General features: G+C 42.6%; 1 protein-coding gene across 4 annotated transcripts; it reads right to left on the bottom strand.

Annotated features, from left to right (window-relative positions):
* Nucleotides 1-1,852: 1,852 nt before the first annotated feature.
* Nucleotides 1,853-20,478, bottom strand: LOC122741065 (zinc finger protein 345-like). Of its 4 annotated transcripts, none has more exons than XM_043984130.1 (5): nt 20,408-20,478; nt 17,640-17,715; nt 12,166-12,292; nt 11,522-11,623; nt 1,853-7,347 (listed from the first exon to the last, which is right to left on the bottom strand). In XM_043984130.1, exons 2-5 carry the CDS (start codon nt 17,670-17,672, stop codon nt 5,465-5,467), a joined length of 2,145 nt encoding a protein of 714 aa, XP_043840065.1. In that variant the 5' UTR covers nt 17,673-17,715; nt 20,408-20,478; the 3' UTR covers nt 1,853-5,464. The 4 variants fall into 4 exon arrangements, with proteins under 4 accessions (XP_043840065.1, XP_043840066.1, XP_043840067.1 ...); XM_043984131.1 differs by lacking the exon at nt 20,408-20,478 and adding an exon at nt 20,143-20,211; XM_043984132.1 differs by lacking the exon at nt 20,408-20,478 and adding an exon at nt 18,797-18,900.
* Between the last annotated feature and the right edge of the window lie 3,157 nt (nt 20,479-23,635).

The raw sequence follows: 23,635 nt of genomic DNA on the forward strand, positions 1-23,635 counted from the left end.
TTCACAGACAAGCTGGAGAAAGTTACATGTTGAATTTATTATATTGTTAAAAAGAAAAGCAAGCTGTACATAATCAATAGTATCATTTCTATATAAAATCTTATTTTTTCTGGTCCACTGGATATACAGAAGTGCTAAATTTATTTGTTTTTGATTAAGTTCAAATTTTTAAACAACACAATAAAGGATAAAAAAAAACACTACCTTCTTCTCTCTACTTTTTAAAAACCATAAATTTGTCACATTCATGCCCCAGATTTTGTGATCTTGTACATCATAGTAAAAAGTAGATTAATTGACTCATCTTATACATTCGATTGGTGTAGATTGTTTCTTCTAGTATCCCTGATTGTTGTTCTTTTCTGGTTTAAAATTATTTCCCCAGCCTTTCACTGTTGGTATTACACTCATTGGTTTCTTGTTTGTGAAGGCATCGACTATGACAGCATTTTCTTCCCTTCTTATCTTTCCTTCCACAGCCAAATGTATTATGAGCTAGTCTCTGGAAGCATTAGACATTTCACAAAAGGCACACTTTATGTAACTTAGCTTTTAACATAATGAAAACATTGACTAACGTAAACCTGAGATGTCTTTGAGTTTTACTTAGAACTCAGATTTTCTAGAACTAAGAGAGTGTGGAATGGATTTTCCTATCAGGAGACCAAAGCCTGTTTTTTCAGTAGGAAATGTACTGGGGGATAGGCCCTAAAGGCAAGATGAAGAGAATATTAAACAGCACATGTGTCAAAGAAGCTGACATCAAGGTACTCCAGTGAAATTCAAGCAGAAAAAAGCCATGAATGAGAAAGGTCAGTGGGTGATCATCGTTTTGGCCCACTTCTTTGAAAAACTCCCCGATTCTGCTAAGGAAAAGGATGCAAGTCGCTAGAAAACTCCGCATGAACAGGTAATGGGAAATTATCTAGGCATGCTCACCTTTGACCGGGTGTGGATAATCATGATGCAATCCTTCCCAGTGTAACCCGAGGATTACACACTTATCAGTCATCACCATGTTCTACAAATCCCATTTTAAATGCACTATCTTACATCCTCAGCTTTCTCCTATTTTTCCACAAATATTCATTTCCACATTCATGACCAAGAAAGATTCTATGATCAAGAAATTTAAATACAAGGTAAAATAAAGACACTATTGAAGGAAATCCTACTTACTAGCTCACATATGCTTTCACTGATATAGGATGTCAGTTCTTTTTTGTTTGAAAGGATGTCTTCAGTCTTCGAACCATGGAATTTTTTTTTTGCAGGGCAATAAGGGTTAAGTGACTTGCCCAGGGTCACGCCGCTAATAAGTGTCATGTCTGAGGACGCATTTGAACTCAGGACCTCCTTAATTCAGTGCCGGTGCTTTATCCACTGTGCCACCTAGCTGCCCCCTATGGAATAATTTTTAAAAATATATTGATATAAGGGGGCAGCTAGGTGGCACAGTGGATAAAGCACTAGCCCTGGATTCAGGAGGACCTGAGTTCAAATCCAGCCTCAGACACTTGACACTTACTAGCTGTGTGACCTGGGCAAGTCATTTAACCCTTATTGCTCCATCCCCCCCAAATATATATATATATACATATACACACATACATACATATAGATAGACAGATAGATATAACACAGTGCTTCATAAGAGGCAAACTTCCTTACAAAATAGTTTATCAGTTGTTAATAGAAAGGAAGAGCAGGTAGGTGGAACAGTGGAGGGTGTTGGACCTGAAGTCAGGAGGACTCGTTTTTCTGAGTTTAAATCTGGCCTCCTTACTAGCTGTGTGATCCTGAGCAAATCACTTAACCCTGTTTACCTCAGTTTCTTCGTCTGTCCAATGAAATGGCAAACCACTCCAATATCTTTGCCAAGAAACCCCAAATGGGATCACAAAAAGTTAGACATGATTGAAATGAGTCAATAACAACAAAACAGAAAAGAGGGCCTTTAACTAATGGCATGGTACTAATACTATTAAATTTCACCAGTTTGCTACCTCTCCATGTTAACTTTATATTATCAAATTTTATGGTTATTGTTTTTGCCAACACAGCATATATTCACATGTCGATTCATGTCAATACTATTTCCTTCACAATCTTCTGGTTTCTGGAAGAATAAGAACTATCCTGGCCAAGGCTTCAGGTCCATAATCAAAGCCATGGGATTTGAAAATAGAAAAATGACATTGGTAGACATTTAGTGCACCCTATAACATAAAAATGATTGCCAGTTTGACTCCTGGTTGAAATTTGTTTCCTGGGAGTCCTCTCTAGTACCAACTCATGACTAGCATTTTCTGGTGACTTAGTCTACAGAATCTTTTATTAACCTTTCTTCCAATTATGGGCATTTAGCTACTTATTCACTTTTCCTGCTAGCTCATTTGTTGGGTTTAATCCATTCCCCCAATGTTCCCATCCCATTTTGCTTCTATCTATTGTCTTTGCCTGTAGTACTTTCCTATTATTTTCCTAGTCTAACTACTCATAATCAACTAAAAGAATCTAAGTTGGGACTGACCTCAGAAGTTATGTGATCCAATTATTGTACCTACATAGGAATACCCTCTGTCACATCTCAACAAGTGAAGCAGTTAGGGGACACAGTGGATGACACACTGGATCTGGAGTCAGGAAGACATGAGTTCACCTCCCGCCTGAGACACTTTCAAGCTGTGATCCTGGGGAAGTCACTTGAGCTCTGTCTGCCTCAGTCTCCTCATCTGTAAAATGGAGATAATAATAGCACCTACATCCCTGGGTTGAGATATTTGCAAAGTGCTAAAGTGCTATATAAATGGCAACTTTTATTATTAGCTAGCTATGATCCTCCATCTACCTCTTAAGTCTACCAATGTTGAGTGTGAGAATCAGGGTGCCACCCCCCTGCTGAGAAAGCCATTGTGAGAACAAGGGCAATGCCCCCCCCCCTTAGGAGAACTCATGTGACTTGCGCCCGGAAGTTACATCTACTCATAGAACTGTAAGTCATGTCAATCAATGCTACCAGCCAATTAGCTTGGTGCTGTGTGTGGGGACCGCCTCTCTTGTGGTCCCACAGGGAGCTTCCACTCTAGGAGAAGGGGGAATCTTTTTTTCAGTTGGAGGTCCCGGTGCAGTTGCCAGGATAGTTAGGCTTTTTCTTTCTGAACTCCATGTGTTCTTCCTCTGTCTTTTGTTAACTTCTAATGTACTTTAATAAATGCTTAATGCCCAAAGACTGGTGCAATAAGCTTCTAATTTAAGGTGACCACACATTAGATTTTAGCCATAACAGTTAGATTTTAAACATCATATGGGGAAACCATTAACTCCTTAAAGTCTACTTTTGGGGGGGGGGGCAGGGCAGGTTAAGTGACTTGCCCAGGGTCACACAGCTAGTGTCAAATGTCTGAGGCCATATTTGAACTCAGGTCCTCCTGAATCCAGAGCCAGTGCTTTATCCACTACACCACCTTAAATAGTCTGCTTTGCCTTTGACGGGCCTATTGTCAGGTTTTCCCCTAATATAATAACAGCCTCCTTCAATGTGAGCTACTAGAAAATCAACTCCAGATCTGAATCCATGTATGGATGAGTGCTCCCTAGAAAACACGGCTCACATGTCCAAACAAGTGTGTTTACTTTTCTAAGACAAACATAAGACACACTAATTCAAAACAAAAGGTATTTAATCAAACAGCATAGCAAATAAAGCAACAAAATGCACCCTGCACACATGGGGTACATTTTCTCACAGGTTACAATAGCAGTTGGAAAGAACATTCAAAGAGAGTACTCACATGAGCTGGGAAAACAAAAGACAAACAAGGAACACACATTAAGGGAAACAGATCAGGTACTGATGTAGCCATGCAACATGTGACTGGAGCAACAACACATCTCCAAATTGCAGAAATACTGACATCTTCTAGAGACTGTCACATTTCAACTCCATTGTGTTGCTTCTGAGGATTTCATGGTCACTGAGCTACACTGAGCAAGGCTCCTAGCATTAAGAGATAACCGTCTGCCCTCTGTTTTTTTTTGGTGAGACAATTGGGGTTAAGTGACTTGACCAGGGTCACACAGCTAATAAGTGTTAAGTGTCTGAGGCCAGATTTGAACTCAGGTCCTCCTGACTCCAGGGATGGTGCTCTATCCGCTGCGCCACCTAGCCACCCCCTGCCCTCTGTTCTTAACTGAAGTGTAGTGTTTAGAAGGCCTTAACTCAAAAGGGCAGCTTGGAATTATATACAATATCCTCATCAGGGGAACTAACAAAAGCCAACAAAATGCTTCCAAGCCAAGTCTTTTCTTTTGAATCCTATTGTTTGATGCTGATTTTAAGCCCATAGTACTCATCACTATCTGACTTTGGGTTGGAAAATTCCTTATAACTCCCATTATATTACTGATCATGAGCCTATGTCCTCAGAAAGCATTCTTAGACAATGGCTCTTAAGCTCCTGTGGGAGTTATGTGGAGGCCAGTGTTTAGATCTATCTTATGCCCAAGTCCTTCTCTGAGTAGCATGCGACTTAAACTGGGGGCTAAAACAAGATCTAGTTGAAACATGTCAGTTCCACAATCCTGTCTTTATTATTATGCCTAATTGCTGCTTTCCAGCTAGACTCAAGCTTCCCGTACTTCTACTTATGAACTGAAACCTGCCTCCTCACAATTTGTATTCTTATTTATCTCTCTAGGTATAAGTAGAGTAAGTTAATCCATCTTCTATATGAATTCATCTTGGTTTTCGCCCTGCCTCTCTGAATAGTTTCCTATGAAGGTATATTAAACTCTCAGAACTCTGCCCCCTCCCTTGATTCATGCTGAGGTTACTCTGTCCTTCAGTTACCTTGAAAGATTTATCTCCAGAATGAATATGAATCCATCAATGGGTGAGTACCCACTCAATATGTATGTACAATTATATTGTACTTTTTCTAAAGACTTTCCCAGTTTCCTTAAGTTTAAATGGGTCTTTCTCCAGTACAAATTATCTGATATGGTCTAGACCTGAACATTTTCCTCAGTGGTTTATATTTGAAGGGGGAGGGAGGTTCTACTATGAATTTCATTATGTACAATAAAATTTGGACATGACATTCATCTCCACTAAGAATTCTGATGTTCTTTAAACACATATCACATTGGAATAGTTTCCCTTGAATATATAATATTTAATGTTGAGTTGGGCCTTGAATTGTGTTTAGTTTTCCCATTTTTAAAAATAGTAAAGGCACCTCACTGAGTGAATTCTCTTACATGAATTAGCAGTTTCTTTCTGATTGAAAGCTTTCCAACATTCATTACAGAGAAATAGTTTCTCATCAGTATGAAATATTGATGGTAATTTAGGCTTTGATGCTTGAAGGCTTTTGCATTTGCTTATTTATGTAGATTCTTTCCAGTGTGTATTCTTTTATTTATTTTATGGCTTCCTAGCATTAAGTAATTCAAATTGTTTCTATCCAGTATGAGTTGTTTTATGTGTATTAAGATTTCCCATCTGGCTAAAGGCTTTTCCACATTCATTACAGATGTAGAGTTTCATTCCCTTATGAGTTCTTGAATGTCTATTAAGTTTTCCTTTCTGGATGAAGGTTTTCCCACATTCATTACACTGAAAGGGTCTCTCCCTAGTATGATATACTTGATGGTAAGTTAAACTTTGTTGATTGGTAAAAGCTTTTCCACATTCATTACATTTATAGGGTTTCTCTCCAGTATGAATTCTCTTGTGTCTTTTAAGACTTCCCTTCTGGCTGAAAGCTTTCCCACACTCATTACATTCAAAGGGTTTCTCCCCAGTATGAGTTATTTTATGCATAGTCAGGGTTCTCTTCACATTGAATGACTTACCACATTCATTACATACATAGGGTTTCTCTCCAGTATGAACTCTCTTATGTATATTAAGGTTTCCTTTTGTGGTGAAGGCCTTTTCACATTCATTACATTGAAAGGTTTTCTCTCCTGTATGAAATATTTGATGATGAATTAGGCTTTGATGATTAGTGAAAGCTTTTCCACATTCATTACATTTATAGGGTTTCTCTCCAGTATGAATTCTCATATGTCTTTTAAGGTTTCCCATAACAATAAAGGCCTTCCCACACTCATTACATATATATGGTTTTTCTCCAGTGTGAATCCTCTTATGTCGATTAAGGTTTGCTCTTTGAGTGAAAGCCTTTTCACATTCATTACACTGAAAGGTTTTCTCTCCAGTATGAAATATCTGATGATGAGTTAAGCTTTGATAATTGGTGAATGCTTTCCCACATTCATTACATACATAGGGTTTCTCTCCAGTATGAATTCTCTTATGTGATTTAAGACTTCCATTCCACCTGAAGGCTTTTCCACATTCATTACATATATAAGGTTTCTCACCAGTATGAATTCTCTTATGTTTGTTGAGATCTCTTCTTAGGATGAAGGCTTTTCCACATTCATTACATTCAAATGGCATCTCACCTGTATGAAATCTCTTATGAGTTCTAAGGTTTCCCTTCAAGCTGAAGGCTTTCCCACATTCATTACATACATGTGGTTTTTCTCCAGTATGAATCTTCTTATGTACCCTAAGGGATGCATGGTATCTGAAACCTTTCCCACATACATTACATTCCAAATGGTTTTCTCTAGTATGACTTATTTTATGTGTCTTGAGGATGCCTCTCTGGCTAAAGCCTTTCCCACATTCACTGCATTTATAGGGTTTCTCACCAGTATGAACTATTTGATGTTGCTTAAGGGATGAATGGTATCTGAAGCCTCTTCCACAGGTACTACATTCAAATCGTTTCTCTCCAGTATGCATTAATTTATGTGCATTAAGGCTCCCTTTTTTGCTGAAGGATTTGTTACATTCATTACATTTATGGGGTTTCCCTCGAGGATGTGTTCTATGGTAATGAATAAGGTTTGACTGATAACTAAAGGGCTTCCTGAATTTACTGTACTTCAGTTTCTTCCCAATGGAGATTTTCTTAGGTTTAAGTGGGTCAAAAAACTGCTTCAAACTCTTTCCAAGTGTACTGTATTTAGGAAGATTTTCTCCCATATGAACTCTCTGCTGTGGAATAACAACCAACCCCAGGTTGAGCTTTCTCCCAAACATATTACATTTACGAAAAGATTCATTAGTGATTGTTACCTCTGGAGACTGTGTTTCTTGGTTTCCTTTCTGCCTGTCTAACCTATCACCACCATCCCAAGTTTCTCCTAATGTGGAATGCCAGGGCCTTTCCTTTATGAATCTCTCTTTAAATGGTTCTCCCACAAAAATATCCTGCTTCCCAGTTGTCTCCTTGGTTTCACATCTTGTCTTCTGACTAAGAAAATCTGAAAACAACAAAAACATGTCAATATCCATTTTCCTTCTATGCTGGGAACTTTAAGAATTCTGATCAATGCATTATATTCTAGATTGTGTCTTTTACTTAAAGGACAATGTTATAACTAATGTCAAAAAAGTAGAATAATCATTGTTAGCAGGAAATTTAAGCCTAATGTTGTTAAAGAAATAGTAACAGAACAACTGGCTGCTCAGGAGTTAATTTAGGGATTGTGACCTCTCAGGACAGGGTCTCTTGGTTTCCTTTCTGCCAATCTAATGTGATATCACAATCCCAAGTTTTTTCAAATGTGGAATGCAAGAAACCTTCCTTTATGAGTCTCTACATGTTCAGAAAGAAGAAATAGTTTGATTTTGGAAACTAGTGACCAATAACCTTTAAGATAATCTCCAGAAAAATACAGGGTGGTAAACTTACCAAACCAATGATTTTTTTTGTTTGTTTGTTTTTGGCGGGGCAATGGGGGTTAAGTGACTTGCCCAGGGTCACACAGCTAGTAAGTGTCAAGTGTCTGAGGCCGGATTTGAACTCAGGTACTCCTGAATCCAGGGCCAGCGCTTTAACCACTGCGCCATCTAGCTGCCCCAAACCAATGATTTTTTAAAAAATTATTTACACATTAATCATGTTGTAAAAGAAAAATCAGAACAAAGGGGTAAAACCATGAGAAAGGAAAAACAAAACAAAAAACCCCAAAAGTGAAAATAATATGCCTCCATCTACATTCAGACTCCATAGTTCTTTCTCTGGATGTGGGTAGCATTTTCCATCATAAGTCTTTTGGAATTGTCTTGGATCACCGCATTGTTGAAAAGAGCTATGTGTATCATAGTTGATCATTGTACAATGTTGCTGTTACTATCAATCTAATGGTTTGTGATCATTTAGGGGAAAAAAATCCTGATTTCTACATTATATCATAAATTTAATAAGAAGAAATTATGTACACCAACAAGATACCTATTATTTATAAGATGAGTGGCATAGGAGACAAGGTATTACTATAGGGTATCAAGATAGCTAGATTTAAGCAACCTGTTTGGAAAAACTCATGTCTCAAGATGTCTCTATGATACTATTAAAGAAATGTGGTTTAGATGTATTCTCATATAACTCATTGAATTTGTAGATGCTCAAATAACCTCAGTTCATGCCTTGAATATGGGATTGTTGTGAACCGGCAATATGTCCTCCAGGTTTATGCCTTAGAACTGTGGGTCTGGCCTTGCCCCACTGACCATTTTGATGAAAAAACAGAGGGCCCTCTCATTTACACAAAGAGAGGCATCCTGTCATGGTGGTTAGAGATCCTGAAAGACTTAGATTCAATTCTCCCTCTGGCATACATTATCTGAGCAAGTCATTTAACCTCTGTGTTCTAGGAAACTCTCTCAGCCTATAAGGAGCAGAGAAAGGGCCAAATGCATTGGTAAAGGGAGTTTGTTCACCTTAACCCTGTTCAGTAGTTTTATAAAAAAGTTTTAATGAAATAATACAGGGGCAGCTAGGTGGCGCAGTGGATAGAGCACTGGTCCTGGATTCAGGAGTACCTGAGTTCAAATCCGGCCTCAGACACTTAACACTTACTAGCTGTGTGACCCTGGGCAAGTCACTTAACCCCAATTGCCTCACTAAAAAAAAAAAATAATAAATTTTAAAAAAAATGAAATAATACAAGAATACTCTTATCAATATTGCTGATACAAAGGTATGTGAGATAACTAATGTATTAGACAAATGAATTAAGATTGGAAAAAAACCTCAAGGAGATGGAAATATTGGCTAGAAAAAACAATTTGTTATTTAATAAAGATAAATGCAAATTCCTGTACTCAGGACATTGATGATACAAATGCAGGATTGTAAAGACGTGGTTGAATAGTAGGTTCAAAAGGCCTGAGTTTTTTTTGTTTTTGTTTTTGTTTTGTTTTTGTTTTTGTTTTTGTTTTTTGCAGGCAACGGGGGTAAAGTGACTTGCCCACGGTCACACAGCTAGTAAGTGTCAAGTGTCTGAGGCCGGATTTGAACTCAGGTACTCCTGAATTCAGGGCCGGTGCTTAACCACTGCGCCATCTAGCTGCCCCCCAAGGCCTGAGTTTTTAGTTGATCCCAGGGTAAATATGGACTACCAACAAGCAGTGATTCATGTTATCCTTAAGCTATTCTTATGAACAAGGAGAGGTAATGGCCAGACTACAGAAAATTAAGGTAGTCACTTTACTGGTCGCAGGACAGGATCCATTAATGTTTAGATATTAGCTTGGGAAGAGTTCCTGAATGGAGTGCTCTAGGGATCTGTCCTTGGTTCTGAATTTAACATTTTAATCAGTCATTTGGAAGAACGTTTTTCAGATGTGTGGATGACCAAAAGCTGGAAAGATGGCCTAATACTATGGAATATGGGGTTAGGATGAGAAAAGGTCCAGACAGACTAGAACGTTGTGCTCAATGTAATGAGCTTTAAGCTCTTCAGGGTTAAATGTAAGGCCCTACACTTGGGTCACAAAACATCATAAATACAAGTTTAAAGAAGGAGAGGCTCCCCCATTAAAGTTCACTAAAAAAAGACCCTGGTGTTTTAATGGGTTAAAGACGTCAATGGTTTTCTTTGACAGACAAGGCACTTAATGTGACTTTAGGAAGATTCAGGTGAGTTTTGCTCTATTCTACCCCAACACATTAGCAAACCAGCTGATGTGAACTTTGGGTGCACAAAGTAGACCAGTGTCCAGAACAAGGGAACTATCTACCCTGTCCTGAACACACCACATCTGGAGAATTCACCTGTGAGCAGGAGAGGACAGAATTTATCTAGCAGTGTGTACCTGGGAGATGGGAATATGTATACAAGTCAGAAAACAAGGAAGAATTGGTGGAAGTGGCTTAGGATCAGAGACGTGACCTCCCTCTCACAACTATTCAATATGTCCACAGGTATTTCCTCCTCTGATCCAGCCCCTTCACAGATGTCATATTTATGTTCCCAAAACATAAACTTCATCATAGTGTTTTCCTTTCCAATAACTGCCATTTCTTACACGACTTCTGCTCTATGATATTGCCATTTCTCCAAGGGAGTACTGAAAGGACCCTACAAAGCATTATCTGCTCAAGTCAAACTGTGAAGGTTACCTATGACATTTTTCACACAATTTTTCCATTTCAGAAATGCTTCCTCATTCCTCTCTCCACCAAATCAAATCCATATCGGTCTTCTGCAGGAAGGGGATATAAAAAATGGAGATGTTTGGAAAATTGATAAGATGTCTGGAGATGTCCAGGCATCATGGAATGTGGACCTACCACTCCCTACAAGAGGAGACATGAGAGACAAGGGCAGCTAAGTGGCGCAGTGGATAGAGCACCGGCCCCGGATTCAGGAGTACCTGAGTTCAAATCCTGCCTCAGACACTTAACACTTGCTAGCTGTGTGACCCTGGGCAAGTCACTTAACCCCAATCGCCTCACTAAAAAAAAAAAGAGAGAGAGAATAGAAGAAGGACAAGAAGCATGAGAGGGGGTGAAGATAGGGGAAGAGGAACAGGACAAAGAGGGGTGAAGCAGTAGATTAAGGATATTAAAAAGGAGAAAAAGAGAAAAGATTTTTGTACATTTCAAATTCAAGATAGACTTATCTGAAAATATAAAAGTATTTTGAAAAGTGATATTCAAGCTGTGAAAAAAAATTAAACAGGAAGGGATAAGAAACTATGGAACCAGAGTACAAGTAAAGGGATTAGCATTAGAAAAAAGAAAAACCTTTCTCAAAGAGACTGGGGGTGGGGGGAGCAGCTAGGTGGTACAATGGATAAAGCACCAGCCCTGGATTCAGGAGGACTTGAGTTCAAATCTGACCTCATACATTTGACACTTACTAGCTGTGTGACCCTGGGCAAGTCATTTAATCCTCACTGCCTCACAAAAAAGAGAGAGAGAGAGAGAGAGAGAGACTGACTGACTATAGGGGAATGAGTGGAGGAAGATGAGCAAAGGGATTTTTTTACAAGTGAAAGATGAGTTCAAGGGAGAGAAGAACTCAAGTGAAATAGAAATAGCGCTTCTGCAAACACCTAGGATCCCTGAAGGACAGCTCCCTGTCCCACACCTACAATGACCATTTGACTGGTGCTTACAGTGTTTCCCATTCCTCACTCACTCACCTAGGAAAATGCTCATTGGGACTCCTCCCTCTGCCATCCCTGGTGCTCCTATTCTTTCCATCTGGGAAATCACATCTGGCATGGAAACAGGAAGGCCTCCTTCTGGGGAAATAAAGGGAGAGAACCCAGAATTCAATCTTACCCCCTTTCTCATGAGGGAATGAAGGCTGGCATGCCAGCAAGACCCAGATGGGAGTACAAAGGACTCCTGAAGTAGCCTCCATAGTGTGTTCCCAGGAAGCATAGGGGGTGGGTCACCAGCTCAAAGGAAATGACTTTATCCTAACACATTCTCTGCTAGGAGAATGCAAACCTTTCAAGTCTTCCAAGTATCTATGCTAGGTCTTTGGGGGAAACTCACTGAATGGAATGAACAGTCAGTAACAGAGGTACACAGCCTTAGGGAGAGCACAATAAAACTACTGATTTCCCATCATACAACACACACACCTTTCACTTAAGTAGAGAGAGCAACACCAGTGACCCTGGGTACCAAACAGCTCTGAAATCACTCCCCATCACATGAATTCAGGACATTATCCCTTCATGAGAAGGCATCAGTCAGCCAAGAGGAAATGAAAAGGCAACCCAGGAGAAGCTGATAATGTATCAGGGGCGGGGGGAGAGGGGAGAGCCATCCTTACCAAGGGAGACAAAATTCTCAAAGTTCTCCATCATCACATCCCAATACATGTCCTTCTGAGAAGGTTCCAAGAGCCCCCATTCCTCCCAGGTGAAGTTCACAGTCACATCTTGGAAGGTCAGTGGTATCTGAAATAGCAAACAAGACACCTGCTCACTCTGGGCCCAGCCCTCATGGGGAATATGAGAAAGACATAAAGTTGGCAGAATGCAAGGGCACTGCTTTTCAAAGCATCAAGTGGACTTTAATATTTTTGGAGAAAATACTTATTGGATATATCACTTCATACTAGACTAAATATTACAGAAAAGTTTCCTGCTCAAAGCCAGCCTTACAAATGAGCTCCCACAGTGAGTCCAAAGTAAGTCATGCTTGCAAATCTCCTGCCATAGGAGTAATTTCCTACCCTCTGCCCCCTCCCAAGTCAAAGTATTTTTTCCTTAAATGGTATTGAGAACAACTTAGAGAATTGGTTGTCCCAGAAGATGAAACGTTCAGGTTGTCAACATCACCTCTTGCTCACCTGAGTACAAAACTTCCTTGAGAAAGTCTAGGCATCCTCTCTGATTCTTGGTTGGCAGAGCTGATGGGCTCATCACTCAGCTGAATCCTAGATGCCCATCCTCTCTGAATATTCTTCTCCTGCTAAGGCTAAGTAAAGCTCCTTTTGTTAACTGCTGAAGGACCAAGGAGTGTCTCCTTTTGTGTCAATATCAAACCTAAACTACCAGGGCACTGGCCTGAGGCCAGCCCACAACACCCCCAAAACACATCTAGAGCACTGAGAGTGACTTGTCCAGGACTAAGTGAGATTACATTTGCAACCTTAAAATATCTGAACCCCTATCTAGTTCACTGATGATTATTTTTTTGGATAAGCCTGAGAAATTTCCTCCCTCTTTTTTATATTTTACAATTCCAAACTCTTGTTTATTTGATAAAAATATAAGAGGTGGCAAGAGAGGTGTGGTTGCCCTGAGGCAGTGATGGGGAAGTGGTGGTTTCCAGGAAGGGCCACTTTTTGGAGTGGGGGGTGGAACAGGACAGTATAGTGAAAGGAGCCAGGATTCACGACTTCCAGGTACAAACATGCTGATGTTGGGCAGGCCAAAGGCTCTCTTAAGACCACTGGCTCAAGTGCTACCAAGAAGCCCCATCCAGGTTCTCCCATCCCACCTGGGCAACACTATAATCACAGGATGGGAAAAGGTGAGGCAAGAGAGAAGCAGGCTAGTTAGCCAGTGGTGGGCTTTGCTCCTAAATGCTATAAGGGTCTACGAGGCAAGGAGCAGCCCACAATCATGAGCAGGTACCAGTCTCTACCAGCAGCAGGAGCAGGATGATGTCTCAGTTCAGTTGGTCCCTGGCACTCTTATCACCAGTATTGGTCACTGAGCCCAACCTACTTGTCTATCTCTCCAAGGACAGCCAGCCAGCCCGCCTAGGTGCCCTGGGAGCCTTGACAGCCAGGAGTCACCACAGTCTTTACTGCTGTCCATGGATGGTGGTTCCAAGTCATTGAAGAGGGGTCTGGAAAACATCACAGCTCCATACAAATGGGACACTTGTGGTTGGGGGAATGGGTGCCCTGAAACAACGGGCTTATAAGTAATAATGATAATTTCTAACTCTTTGAGGTAGAAAAGACCAGGAGGGGGTGGCTAGGTGGCGCAGTGGATAAAGCACTGGCCCTGGATTCAGGAGTACCTGAATTCAAATCCGGCCTCATACACTTGAAACTTACTAGCTGTGTGACCCTGGGCAAGTCACTTAACCCCCATTGCCCCGCAAAAAAAAAAAAAAGAAAAAAAGAAAAGACTGGGAGATTGTTCTAGGATTGGTCAAGTGCCTAGAGAGCCAACTTCTAGCTAGCGTATGTATTAGTTACTCACTGAGCCCCTAGGTGGCCCCACAGTGCATACAGTACTGGGCTTGGAGTCAGGAAGACTCACCTTCTTGAGTTCAAATTCAACCTCAGACATTTCACCCTGCTTAGCTCAGTTTCCTCATTTGTAAAATGGGCTGGAGAAGGAAAATGGCAAACCTCTCCAGGATCTTTGCCAAGGAAATCCCGAATGGGGACACAGAGTCGAACATGACTGAAAATTACTTGAACTATAACAAAAAGTTGAAGGCTGGTCCTCTGCAAGAAGAATCAGTCTTATCCTGTTTCTCACAAGAGGGAAAAATGAGGAACAACGGATGTAAGTTTATTAAGATTCAAATAAAGGAAATCTCCCCACAACTGGAGGCATATAAAAGAGGAACGGCTGCATCGAGTTGTTGTCTCTTTCTGAAATCTCCAAACAGAAACTGATGGTCACTGCTCAGAGATGTGATAGCGGGCATGCCTTCAACAGACATTTATTAAGCACCTACTATGTGCCAGCCTCTGTGCTAAGGGCTCAGGACACAAAGAAAGGCAAGAAGAAGTTCCTGCTCTCCAGGAGCTCACAGTCTAAATGGTGGATGGGTGGGACTGGATGGGACCAGCTCTTCCACCTTGTGAATTCTGAGATTCTCCGATTTGCATCAATTCACACAAATCTTCCAAAGCTTCTCTAAAGTCCTCATGCTCATCAAAGCTTGTGGCACCATCCTCATCTACATTTAAACACCAGGATTTATTCAACCATTTCCCAACTGATGAGAACTCATGGGCAATATGAGTAATATGTACTTTCTGCCTTTGAATTCCTTAGGATACAGGGCTAGAAACAGGAGCACTGGCTCAAAGGGTCAGGGCATGAGTGTAACCAGACACAATGAAGACAATGTCACAAAAGACAAAACAGATTACTTCGATTCTATGAGAATAGAATGTTTTTTTTTTTTTTTTTGCAAGGCAATGAGGGGTTAAGTGACTTGCCCAGGGTCACACAGCTACTAAGTGTCAAGTGTCTGAGGCTGGATTTGAACTCAGGTACTCCTGAATTCAGGGCTGGTGCTTTATCCACTGTGCCACCTAGCTGCCCCCAGAATGGTTTTGCTCAAACAAAATACATATGTGTAGAATAAAAAAAAATGGAGGTAAGTACAAGAGAAAGTGCATTCAATGAAATCGGAGGACCTGAGTTCAAATCCCACTTCTGAGACTTAGGATACCTGTGAGGTCTTGGGCAAGTCGCTTATCCTATGTGAGTCTCAGTTTCCTTAACTGTAAAGTGAGAGGCTTGGAATCCATGGCCCCAGGTCCTTTCTAGTTTAAGATCTCTGATGTGCTTGTAGAAATCTCTGTGCACATAGAAAATGATCAACATGTGACATCCAGATCCACAAAGAATCTATGCCCATCTCCTGTCCCCAGTATGTAAGTGGGAAAGGACATTAGTGAAAAATTCCCAAAAGATTTAATGCAGATGTTTAAGAAACATCTTATCAGTACCAGCTCAACATGGCTAATAACCAGATAAATATAAACTCTGCCATTTCAGTTTATGCCTATCAAACTGCCAAAGAGAGAAAAACTCTGTGTTTGTGGGGGTGTGAAAACACAGGCCAACATTCCCTGGCTGTAAGGTATCCAGCTGTGTTAAAAATACTTTGGAATTTCACAAGAAGCTGTTCATAGTCTCTGACCCAGCTAGCTGTTCCCATAATTAGGTTTTATATCCTAATCTGTTTATTGACAACAGGAAAAAACTCATGTGCAAAAAAAAAATGGGAATAATAGTTTAAAAAAACCCAACCCCTAAAAAAAAAAGAATTAAAAAAAAAGGGGCAGCTAGGTGGCGCAGTGGATAGAGCACCGGCCCTGGAGTCAGGAGTACCTGAGTTCAAATCAGGCCTCAGACACTTGACACTTACTAGCTGTGTGACCCTGGGCAAGTCACTTAACCCCCATTGCCTCACTAAAAAAAAAAAAAAAGAATTAAAAAAACCCAACCCCACCTCACCCCAAAACTCTGCCTCAAAAGACTGAGGAATGTGCTTTAAGGAATAACAAATATGAAGGTTTCAAACAAATAGACAAAGATCTATAAGAAGTGATATAGAGTTATTCAAAATGAAAGAATAATATACACAATTGCTAATAATTACACAATAATATATTACAATTACAACAGCTAAGTGAACGAGAACAACTTGAAAGGGCCATAAAAATCAGATCAATAACAGCATGGCTAATAGAAAGTTGTTGTTTGTCCTTTGTTCTTGAAGAGGGCCATGACAAAGGGGAGGTGATGATGACTTGCAATGAATTGGATTTAAGTGAGGGAGGGCTGAGCAAGATCACCAGCCTCACTCTCTCCAAAGCCATCTGGGTATAGTGGCAAGATATACATCAGGATGACTGGAGATGGCCCCAGATGTTTGAGGCAATTGGGGTTAAGTGACTTGCGCAGGGTCACACAGTTAGTAAGTGTCTGAGGTGAGATTTGAACTTAGGTCCTCCTGACTCCAGGACCAGTGCTCTATCCACTGAGCCATCTAGCTTCCCCAGTAGAAAGTGATGAATGTGTGGTAGAAGGACCTGGGTTCCAATTCTGGCTTGGCCAATTACTACCTGTGTGCCCTTTGGCAAATCACAACCTCTCTGGATATGCTTTCTCATTTATAAAATGAGCCACTTGAACTAGAGAGACAAAATGAACCATCCCTTCCACCTCTACATTACAGACAATCCTGCTACTAATTTATGACTGCCCTCATTCTTACTTTTGATGAATAGAAAACTATTAAGGTTTTACAATACTTTAACTACAACGTATTACCAGCCAGAAGTTATATTGTTTCACCTAAATGTTTTCTGAAACTGTATAGTTTAAGGGATTCAAATGACAGTAATGTGGGGGTTTGCATACATAAAATATCAAAACTTATTTTTAAAAATTACTTCTGGGGCAGCTAGGTGGCACAGTGGATAGAGCACTTGCCCTAGATTCAGGAGGACCTGAGTTCAAATCCAACCTCAGACACTTTACACTTACTAGCTGTGTGACCCTGGGCAAGTCACTTAACCCCAATTGCCTCACAAAAAAAAAAAATACTTCTGGTGAGTATGTATGTCTTACTCCCGCAGCAAGACTGACTGAGGATAGGAATTAGGTTTTAGGTTTATTTAAGCACAATACTGGCTACACCTTAGGTTGAACAAACCAATGATTAGTCAAAGGAGTGGTCAGAATAAAGACATTAGGTAAGTACGGAATACTCTATAGAGTAACATAACAAAATGATTAGCCATTGTCTCCGAAGACCCAGGTTCTGTCAAAGGTGAGCTTGAGTAAGACAGTTCATTCAACACCTGGGCCTTAGGTTCATCTATCAAATTAGGCCATTAGACTATTCTTTCCAATTCTAAAGAGGTATAGACTCTCTCTATTATCTGTTAGAATTGTCAAAGTCTTCAAGGAAAAAAAAACACTAAGGTTCAGGACCCTAGACACAACTAGGTTGAAGACAAGAGAAAAAGCAGGCTCCACACATTGAGAAAAAGGATGGCATTTCAGGAGAGAGAGAATGATATCTCACCTGGGATGTGGCTGTTATGAGCACAGAAGTCATTCCCTTCTTTCTTGGGGAAGAGCAGAGAACTGACACGACAGAACTGAAGGAGGAGAAATAAATCAGAGGGAGAGCAATGCTGCCTTGTTGTTCCCACACCTCTTAGGGGGTGATTTCCCCCCTCCATACACACACCCATGTCTTACAGAGAGAGGACCACTTAGCTGGGACTACTGCGTGCATGAGATATTGGAGAATGGTACATGAGTTAAAGCGTTTAATCAGAAATTCAGGCCATGAACAAACCACCGGCTTTGTCCTTTGGATGAATGAGCTCATGACCATCTGTCCTGGAGATTCTAAGATGTGCAGCCAAAGCCATGAAGGACAGGTTTGTTTCCCTGAGAACACATGGGAAAGTCAACCCAGCATCAGTCAGATTCTCACACCTACTTTTCCTTTCTCTTCCTTAGTCCCATCAACCAATTACAATAGTGCTCAAAACCCGCAAAGTATAGATCTAGAAGTAGGGGTAACTGCCAATCAGTAACTGCTTAAAAACCCTTTAAAAGTGAGAGCTTATTCCTAACATAGGTAGAAGAATGTTTCCTGTGCAAAAAGGGAAATCTGGGAAATGTGACTGGGGCTGCCCTTTCAACCACCTTTTTTTAGGCTAGGAGAATCTCAGCTTTCTTCCTATCTCCATTTGGTTTTTTGTTGTTGTTGTTGTTGTTGTTGTTTTTAGTGAAGTAGTTGGGGTTAAGTGACTTGCCCAGGGTCACACAGCTAGTAAGTGTAAAGTGTCTGAGGCCAGATTTGAACTCAGGTCCTCCTGACTCCAGGGACGGTGCTCTATCCACTGCACCATCTAGCTGCCCCTTCCATTTGATTTTAAAACATATCATTTAATAAAACTGTTTTGGACACATTAAACCTTTTTTTGTGGGTTGTCTGTTCCTAGGGTGAATTCTGATTGACCACATAATCACTCATTTGGAGAGGATTTTTATGCCAAGAAAAGCAAATGAGCAGAAGCAGCTGGTCAAGCCTCATTATAAAATGAAAATTCACCCCAAAGGCCTGCCTTCAAACTGCTGGACTGAGTGGTTCTCATTCATTAGGCTAGAGGCACAGGCCCCCTCTGCTGTGTCATTACACCTAGAGCCTCTGACCATGGTGCTTACCTGGACACTCATTCCTCTCTGTTTTGGTATTCCTCCTGCCTCCTGGATCTTCATCTAGGCCATGCCCACTGACCCTGGTGACCCCAAGGTTCTGTCCTGTGCCCTCTGCATCTCCCTCTACATGATCTGGCTGGGTGACCCCATTAACTCCCAGGGGTGTAATGAGCATGTCTAAGCAGATGCTTCCTGGCTCTGTAGATGCAGCTCCAGCCTCTCTCCTGAACTGCAGTCCCAGATGTCTTGGAGGCTCATCCAACTCAGCCTGTCCAACACAGAACTCATCCTCTCTTCCCATCCTCCCTGTCACTCATTCTTCTCTCCTCTCCCTCCCCCATCTCTCCTCCGTTGTGAAATCTAATCATTTCTCTTCCCATCTCATCCCTGCAGCCGCTTCTCCACTCCTGCAGCCTGGCCTCTGCTCTCCCTGCCTCCAACCTTCCTCCCCTCAGCCTGCCCTGACCTTGTCCCTCCCCTACTCCTTAAGCTCCAGTGGCTCCCTAGTGCCTCCAGGACCCAATAGGAAGTCCTCTGGTATTTACACCTGGACTCTTCTGTAGGCTTTCTTCCCCTTTACTGCTACTGGACCGTCCGGCTACACTGGGCTCCCCGCTGCTCCTCTCCCACAAGCTTCCACCTCCCAAGTCGGTGGGCTATCCCCCAGACCTGGTAACCCCTCCCTGGCCTTTCCTTGCGTGCTTCCCCAGCTCCGCCCCTAGACTCAGCTCAAATCCCGCCTTCTGGAGGAGGCCTTCCCCAGCCCCCTCCACCCCTTCTTCTGAGATGACCTTTCACATCTACAGGCACCTGCTGCTGAGTGGTTCATGTTAACCCTGCCTTGTTACTAGTCTCTCCACCACTTTGTCAAGGGTAGACAACGAACATAGCAAGAGAGACCCCTCCTCTGTGCCAGCGAAATGTTTGAATCAAACAATGAAAATGTCAGAAGCTGCGGTTCCAGCCCTCCCGCTGTGCACAGGTACTTGGACATTTACGTGCTGCCCCTACCCTCAACTGCGAAGCTCCTGCCTTTCCTAGGATCCCTGGCCCCAATCCTAAGCCGTACACACAGGGGGCGCCTAATCAATGCTGGCTGATTGACTGATCGGTCCCGGCCTGTGGGGGGGGGGGCCGCCCCCGCTCAGTCCTGGGCTGGCCCCTTCTCTCTTTTGAGGGCTCCCCTGTCACCTCTGCAAGAGAACCGCCCCAGCTCCTCTCCAAGGGCCAGTACCCCTATCCTTTCGGGTGCCGGGTCTTGGGTTCGAATTAGAACCCCATTCCCCTTCTTCACTCCCGCCCCTGCCCGTTCTGCTCCTGCACACACTCACTTTCATACGCAGACAACTCACACATTTACACATTTTCGTAAACCGGAGCGCTCATACCCAAACTCAGTTTCCTAGGGAAAGTATATGCACACACGCACGACAAAAACACGCACAGAGGCGCACCCACACGCACGCGCAACAAACGCACCCACATTTTTTTCACTTTCACCTGAGTGTAAAATGAAACTCACTGTCACACACGCACTCTTTCTGACAGCACACACTCACGCCTACTTCCGCGTGCGCGCGTGCAAACACGCACCCTCCTCCCTTCCCCTCCCCTCACCCGTCGGCTGCGCGAAGGCTCGCTTAGTACTCCGGCCTCAGAAAACCCGACCGTTTCCTCATCCAAATACGGCGCCTGCGCTCAATCTGCCTGAAACTACAATTCCCAGCATGCCGCACGCTCTCCGGCGGGGAGGGGCGGTGCAAGCCGGCTCGAAAGCGCGGACCTCGGGGCCCGACGGGAGCGTTTTACTCCAGGTGGATTCTGGGAAATGGATTCGGGTCCAGCCTCCACAGCCATCCCTAACTCCTTAGGAAACTTCACCGGGAAGGTGGGGGGGGGGGGGTCCCCCCGCGCCGAGACTATTTCTGCGCAGGCGCAGAGCCCTGTGAGCTGAGGCGTGGTTCCAGAGCTGCCTTTTGAAAGGGGGAGGGGAGGGGCGGGGTTAAGGCTCTTTACTCCTCACTTAAAAGTGAACACGGGCCGTGGGCGGCGACGGGGCTTGAGTGGGGCTCGCACCGAGGGTCTGCGGTTTGGCTGGAGCGGCAGCACTGAGATGCAGCGGTCGCGGGAAAAGTCCCTAGCACCGCGGAGACGCGAAAGTGTCCGCGTGTGCATGGACGCGGGTGAAAGTGTCTGAGTGTGCGCGGGCGCGCGTAAAAAGTGTCCGAGTGTGCGTGGGCTTGCGTGAAAGGGTCCAAGGGTGCAGGACGCGTGGGAAAGTGCCCGAGTGTGCATGGACCCGCGTGCAAAGACCATTCCTCAGGTTCTGGAACACAGAGAGAAACCTTCCTGCATCTTAGTCTAGTTCATTCTTAGAACAAGAAAACAAATGTCCTGTCGCCAGGTGTGCCTAAGCCAACTCCATGAAACCAATAGGAAATGGCGAGTGGACAGAGGAGGGGCTGAAGCTTCTTTGGGACGGTCTGATCGTCAGTTCTAGGGCCTCTTGTTGGGTCAGTGAGACCCTGCCTGGTGATCACCGTGGTGCTCAGTGTTTGTAGGACCGGCACCACACTGGTCCTGAGAAGGGAGTGCTGAGAATGAGCTGAGAGCTCAGAAGATCGATAAGGGGGAAAAAAAGGCTGGGATCATTAAGTTGTATTGAAAAGAGCAGAAGGCAGAGATGCATGCCCAGGCCCTCCTTGATATTTTTCTCTGCATAGGAAGAAACTAAGTTTTGGAATGGAAGGAACAGAACCAAAGCTAATGGGGCGTTCCGACCTCAAAGAAATGAGAGGTATCCAGGGCTACGCTTTTCTTGTTAGGTTTAGACACCAGGGATCAAAGTACAGTGGTGAATGTGATTTCAGAGCCACTGTGGCTGATTTTTGAAAGATTATGAGGACAGGAATTACTGTCTGATGCCCAGTAATCATCCCAATACCACTTTCTAATCACATCACTCTTTTACTCAAAAAGCTCCAGTTCTCCAGCATTGCCCATTAAGTGAAATTTAAACTAATTGTACTGGCATTGTAGAGACTTGGTAAACTGGCCCATTTTTGCCTTTCAGTCTGACCTCATACCATTCTTCATGTACACAACATTCTCATTAAACTGGGTAGAAAGAGAGATGAAGATTTAGAATTAATGTAAGAAAAAAATGAGCTAGGAAACTATTAAACACATTTGGTTGAATTGCAAATCTGTCTAGGTGTTATTCTGGAAAGCAGTTTGGATTTGTACCCCAAAAGTCATTAATTCTGTTATGCCCTTTGATCCAGAGTTACTGATGTAGGAGGCAAAAAGGGGTTAACAGAAAAACCTAAGGCCCAAGCTCTAATTCAGATATGAGCTCTAAAAGGGATTCAGACCCCAGTTAAGGGAAAACTTACAAGTCAGAATGCTAAGTTCTCTTACCCACAGTAATCAGTACCCATAACAGGAACAGAGGGAGCAAGGCCATGAAGGCCTAAGACTATCACAAAGACAAAATCGACAGGCTATAGAAACTCAAACTAGGAATAAATGATAAATGAAGATGTTTTGAAACTAAGGATGGGAATCAGAAAGAGACCTGTGCAGAAAAGGCCAAATTTGTCCCCAGATTCACCTTATGATATGTAACCCCCCAAAACACACCTCCACTGAAAAAGGTACCTGCCTCGGGGATTGGCTTAGGACCCCAGGAACTCCAAATTAGGATAAGCCCTCCCCTGTACCTGCCCAAGGTGGAGATTAATTATTATAATGAGACTGATAATCAATTTATCCATACTATAAATATAACTTTCTTTCCTTTCCTTATTCGAGAGATACCTTTCCACTATTCTGGTTCTCTCCCTGTGGTCACCCACAGTATTACAATAAAACTTGGGAAACGGAGTCACTGAGTCTTATAATTCTTTTGGGATGACTCACAATCAATTTGACCCCTAAATTCTATCCCACATCATCACCACTACTAGTATGAGGTGTTCAGGAAGGACTAGCACCTCAGCTGTGAAGGCTCCCCCCCCCCTTTTTAGGGCTTATCCACCTCCTCTCACCCAACTCTCACCTGTGGCTCCAAAAAGCTGTAGTACAGTAGGTAGTGGCCACATCTCAGTAAAACCATCTCAGCAGAAGGGCTAAACCAGGTTGATAGTAAGCGAAAGGCCTCATACCTGTCAGTGACTTGGGGGAGGTCTACCCTAAGCATGTGAAGACTTCCCCTGGTGGAATGGATAGATGAGAACAATTTGTTCCAATGGCCATGAAAGTGGCTGAAGTGGGTACTGTGGAGTGCTTAGAGCTTGGTCAGACATCAAAGATGCCAAGGTCATCCGATACATCCTGAGTCATTGCCAGTCATCCTGACTTGTCCTGACACTGGACTTGGATGTGACTTTGGAAGAATGAGCCTGTAGACTTCATGCAACTCTGCTTCACTTACATCTTTGAAATGGACAAAAAAACAACAACACTACTAGGCATATACTTCAAAGACAGAAAAGAGGGAATGGATCTATGGGGACAAAAATATTCAGTGGGCTTTTTTGTTTAGAACCTAAGGGGATGCCCATTAATTGGGAAATGACTGAACAAATTACAGTATATAAATGTAAATTTAAAAATATATATATTGTTTCTCTATCTCATCCAGGCTTGAAGTACAGAGGCCAGGGAAGCTTTGATCTACTGTTTTCTGACCTGGTCAGGTTCAGCCTTCCTTAGTCAACTTGGTGGCTTCCTGTGGGGATGGGGTGGGGTCCACCAGATTGGTAACAGATTTAGCGCTTACCTTACAGCTCAGAACTCCCTAGCTCTAGGGGTCTGTTAGTTTCAGTCTGGGTAGCTGGGACT

The sequence above is a fragment of the Dromiciops gliroides genome, chromosome 2 (genome assembly GCF_019393635.1).
Source record: "Dromiciops gliroides isolate mDroGli1 chromosome 2, mDroGli1.pri, whole genome shotgun sequence".
Lineage (NCBI taxonomy): Eukaryota > Metazoa > Chordata > Mammalia > Microbiotheria > Microbiotheriidae > Dromiciops > Dromiciops gliroides.

Bases quoted from the DNA above. Each gene is read 5' to 3' on its own strand.
- LOC122741065 (XM_043984130.1), bottom strand. From the start codon at position 17,672: ATGACTTCTGTGCTCATAACAGCCACATCCCAG. The intron at 12,293-17,639 runs GTGAGATATCAT...TTGCTATTTCAG, and splicing joins TCATAACAGCCACATCCCAG to ATACCACTGACCTTCCAAGA. The intron at 7,348-11,521 runs GTGAGTGAGTGA...TGTTGTTTTCAG, and splicing joins CCCAATGAGCATTTTCCTAG to ATTTTCTTAGTCAGAAGACA.